The sequence below is a fragment of the Notothenia coriiceps genome, unplaced genomic scaffold (assembly GCF_000735185.1).
Source record: "Notothenia coriiceps isolate Sejong01 unplaced genomic scaffold, NC01 NC01_scaffold00016986, whole genome shotgun sequence".
Taxonomy (NCBI): domain Eukaryota; kingdom Metazoa; phylum Chordata; class Actinopteri; order Perciformes; family Nototheniidae; genus Notothenia; species Notothenia coriiceps.
Window position 1 is genome coordinate 5659 of NW_011349687.1, and position 5122 is coordinate 10780.

At 38.8% G+C, this 5122-nt stretch overlaps 1 protein-coding gene across 1 annotated transcript; it reads right to left on the bottom strand.

Annotated features, from left to right (window-relative positions):
* Window positions 1-661: 661 nt before the first annotated feature.
* On the bottom strand, window positions 662-5105 carry LOC104949983 (sodium/hydrogen exchanger 8-like). The gene is made up of 5 exons (XM_010776424.1): window positions 4935-5105; window positions 4726-4837; window positions 3698-3918; window positions 2849-2995; window positions 662-1931 (listed from the first exon to the last, which is right to left on the bottom strand). Exons 1-5 carry the CDS (start codon window positions 5103-5105, stop codon window positions 1818-1820), a joined length of 765 nt encoding a protein of 254 aa, XP_010774726.1. The 3' UTR covers window positions 662-1817.
* Between the last annotated feature and the right edge of the window lie 17 nt (window positions 5106-5122).

A 5122-nucleotide genomic window follows, 5' to 3' on the forward strand; every position in this document is an offset into this window, starting at 1 on the left:
GCTTATGAGTTAGAACCCCAGTGGCATAATGACAGTGATACGCCAATTGAAATATGGATTTTTTTTTCTAATTATCTGCTAGAGTTATGATAATTAAACCTACATGAGCTGTTAGGTTCACATTAACACAGTATTGAGCTTTATTTGGGCAACTGTGGCTGCAAGCGAGTGTGGTCGTTTTCAAACAGAAGGTTGTGGGTTCAATCCTATGGTTCAATCCCCGGCAGTGCAGTCAACATGTTGATGTATCCTTGGGCAAGATACTTAACCCTAAGTTGCTCCCGAATGAGGTGTGAATGGGTGATTTACTCGTAGTGTTTAAAGCGCTTTAAGGAGTTGAAAACACCTGATGAAGCACTATATAAGAACACTCCATTTATGTATCTGATTGTATGAGGTCATTTATAATTTTCCTTTTAACAACATCCAATTTTGGTTTGGCAGACTTTGGCACTAGATTTCAGTAATTTGCAGTTCCCCTTTCTTATTCAGTATACTCTTCAAAATTAGCTAAGGTTCATAAATCAAATGTATAATAATATAGTCTCTATTAGTTTAAAGTCATCTTAAAAAGTCAAAGTGAATTCTATTCAAAAGACTTGTATCTCAGAAGGATGGAACTGGTACAATACATTTTCTTAAAAAGACAATTGATACAACATTTAGGATGTCAATATTGTTTTATTTAATATTTGTTCCTATTTTTCTGCAGTGCTCATAGAGCTAGTAAAAAAGCTTTTGTCCCACCAACAACAAATACATATTTGATAAATAAATAGATTCACAAGTTATTGATCCCAGTTACCCACACATTCATTGCTTCCTATGTTCATTAGGAATACATAGTGAACAATCACAAAAGCAACATTTCCTTACATACACATTTTGTGGAAAGAGCCTCGCCAGAGACTGAAACAGAAACAGAAAACTTGATCTGGTGAAGGCAAACCGTATCCATGATTGCAAATGAAAGCAATATCCTTGAGCATAATTATTATCCTGTAAGCGAGATGTTTAATGTTTGGAAAATGATTATTTTCATTAGTTTTAACTCTCTCCAGTATTTATCTTCATTTGCTGTGTTACTGGAGGCTGTAGTGGACGCTCAGCTTCACTGCTGGTTAGGCGACCATCAAGCATTTCGCTTCCGCAGCCCGTGGAGAGAAACTGCGCCGCCTCGTTCTCAAGTCTACGGGCGTCTTTGTCCCGCGAGATTTCAACGTCTCATGTAGGAGAGCCTCCAGAGCAAGTCGGACAAAATGAGTCATCAGAGAAAAAAATATTTGTTTTATCTTCATTATATATGTACAGTATGGGTTCAGTCAGATTCATTAATGCATACACATGTAGAAACCTGGAGAGAATTAAATCTAGTTCAACAGGAAGCCACTTAAAGCTGCAACCTGTGGCCTATTTCAAATCATACTTTTAAAATAAAGCCTGTAGCAACAGTATGATGCATCCTTCCCCTGACACAGACTTCAATTAAAATGAAGCTTATGTTAAAAAGATCAGAGACAATACAAAAGTGAAGGACCAACCAAAGCCAAAAAGGTGCTCTAGTATTGCTTAACATACCCATATGACATTCAGACCTTCGTGTTGTAAAGAAGCATCAGGGAAAGAGATCAACCAAACTTCCTGTGTTTCTTTAGCAAGTAACAATATAGCATTTATAGGAGAAATATCATTTCACAGGTAAGTCTTTTTTTGGTTCCAGTGTTACAATTTAGGATTCCAGTTTTACAGGAACCCCACTGGAATTTGACACATTTCAGAACCACTGTGCACATTCACACGGAAAATGTTTGCTAGGTTCAAAGAAGTTCAGCTTCATCATCATCATTCTCGGAGCCTGAGGGTCCTTGGCGAACTTCTTCGTACCACTTGTTGGTCAGCGTCTTCATCTGGATCCGGCCATGTAACAGGTCCTGTGAGACACACATTACACATACTGTAGAGCCCTTCAGCACAAGATAACTTGGTGAAGCTCTAAAATGTCTGCTTTTCTTCATATTTTGACAGGTATGATTCAACATTAAATATATTTGAGGTATTAAGGACAATTCAAAATATCTCTTCTTGAGAAATGGCATAATTTTGCACTTTTGAAAAATGTAAAACTGTGAATCTTAAATTACAATTTCTGTAACACAAGGTAACAATATTAAACTAATTACCAATGGTATCCAGTATGTACCCTTCAGCAGAGGTTTGATAATCACCATTTTACAAGTGACTTTTAGACTATAGAAAATGAACTGAGGTGAAGTATATAACTTGGCGTACAGAAAATTACACAAAGCTTTTTGTCACCACAATGATGCACAATGCTTTTATAGTGAACGAGGTATAGTAAATGAAATGTGTTTGACCCCACGTTTCAGGAGGGAACCGCTGTAGTTTGTGCGATATGGTCAGAAAATCCGTTTTTTTACATTACAGGAAGGCCTCATCAACAGAAATCGTCACTCAGGATTTTACACCTGCTTTTCCCAGACATTATATTTCAGATAGAGACCAGTCAGAAGGTATACATAAGTGCAGGGTGCAAAACATATACTTGCAGTCATGTAATCGTTGACTGCCTTAACAAGGGCCACAAATAGTTAACTAACCCTGTATGGCTTAAAACATTTGAAGTGACCTGAATCACCACCTGTCATAGTCTAAAAAGCCCAAAGACAACAATGAGCTTAATCAAATCGGCAGTTATGTGATTGATATATTGTGAAGCTTTTCTGTTTATGGGATGTCAAAAAAAAGGACTGGAAGAAAACCAGTATGGGAAAAACTAATGTATGTTTGGGAAAGGGACTTTGAGGATGTCTGTCTCTCTCTCACTTACCTCTTGAGTGAGCCTGCGAGTGAAGAAGGGGTTAAGGTATTTAGCATCTAGCCACATAAAGCCCTTCAGATCTTGCCTCTGGTAGATATGCGCCTCGTACTCCTCCTCTGTCAGCTCAGAAAGGTGCTCGGATTCAATGGTATTACCCTGGAGAGAAATAAGGAAGGGAGGGAAAGTCAGATAAATAGAAAAAGATAGAGGGAAGTGAGAGGAGAGGCCAACAAATGAGGTAGGGTTAAAAGAGATGGAGGAGAGGAAGTCCGCTGCAGGGGAAAGTCTGGAGTTGAGATCACACACTGAAGGACCAGAGATGAGGGGGGAAGAGCCGAGGGAGCAAAGAGAGCGAATTACATCAAAGAGGGATTGAGAGCAGAAAGGAAAATCAGAGAGCTGATAGATTTCCTGCTAGCCCGGGAATAACACTTAGCTTTGGAGGACATCAAATACTGTACATTTTGTAGACACAGGTCACGCAAACACACCACCATATGCCACCAATTACCTCCAATACAAGATTTACTTTAGAAGAGAGCTTATGTCAAGAGTTAGAGTCTATAGAGCCAAATATAATAGAACCAATTGTACGGTTCTTCTGGGAAATTGTAATAATGAGAGCTGTTAGAGCTTAATGATGCTTGTCTGAGTTGTGCTGCGACTAAGTGTAAAACTGTGAGATAAGAATGGTTTGCTGATTCAGTGTCCTTCTTACAAACCACAATCAACCCTCAGATGTTTTCCCCTTTTAAGAGAACATAAGGGACTGGTTGTGGAAGAGGGAATGGCCGAACTGGTATCAAAGCAGGCAACAAACAGACTGTTATAGTGAAACATATGTCTTTCAGCTTTTACCATTTTCTTCGTCTTGCTGAGATTGATGTCTTTCTTGTTCTTACGCCGCGACTTGCTTTCCTCGATGTCCATGATGCGAATGAGTGGCATGGTCCCGCCCCCCATGAGGAGGATGGTGAAGAGAACAATGATGATGGTGGTGGTGCCAATAAGCTGCCTTTTCTCAATTGGCTCCAGGCCCAAATGGAGACTCAAGGCGTAAGGGATGGCACCTCGCAAACCTGCCAGACCAGGAAAGAGACGAGAGAACGGGACTATGAGAAGACATACTTGACTGTAAAGAACGTTTGTAAATATATCTGGACAATAGTATGATGGACATGTTTTAATCATCTATTTATTTTATAGAAAATGTTAAAAGCTTTATTGATTGACTGATTCTTACCTCTAATGATTGATTCATTTGTTCATATAATGTCAAAAATAGTGACAAATGCTATTTGACCATGTCTCATAATAAGAGAGTCGGGGTGTCTGCTAAATGACAATAACACAATTAACCCACTATCAAAAATAGTTGCAGATTTAGTTTTTATGACAGTAGTTTTATTAAATAATAGACTAGTTGTTTCATCCCTAGACTACTTAGCAGATGCATCCAAACATTTTTCACTGAAGGCCACATACAGAGAAACAGAAGGGCTGGGAGAGAGGATGTATTTCAATCCTGTTATGAAAATACGTTTTTGGGCTTTTTTTATCAACTAAGATTAGTTGGAAACATTTTAATTGACTGAATTTATTTGAAAATCTGGCATATTAATACTTGAATACTGTGCCATATATATGTACATATTTAAGAATATAAAACAAGCACAAGTTTCATGTTTGCGTAAAATATTTTAGATATTTTGTGGGCCAATTAAAAATGGACCACAGGCTGCAGTTGGCCCCCGGCCGTAGTTTGGACATCCCTGCTCTAGAGAGATGCACAATATATTAGGGCAGTGATCAAAGCTTAGACAAAACTAACAAAGAGCTGAATGTTGTTGTTTTTTGTGACATGTTAGACAAAAGGCTCATCTCACCACTAAACCACATGATGAACATCATTTTGGGAGTGATCTTGTGATCTCTGAAGAAGTTGAGCAGGAATGACAGGGGGAAGATGTTTATTGCTCGGCCTAGAAGAACCAGGACCTAGAGAGAGAACAAGAGCTGTCACTGACATTCATGGGGATCATCACCAGGAACAAAACAACATTCAAATAATGTTCCAAAACGAAAGGGCACTTACTATGCACCAGACGACGAAGGATATTTCAAAGTTATGAGGGAAGCTGAAGATGGAGAGACCGAGGAAGGCAAACACACACGTTTCTGGAAAGAGAAAACATGTAACATAGTGGTGAGTTTTTATTGTAAAATGAAACCAAAGGGGAAGGTGGGGAAAAGGGTTTATTCCCATTTCGCCCCTTCCCATTC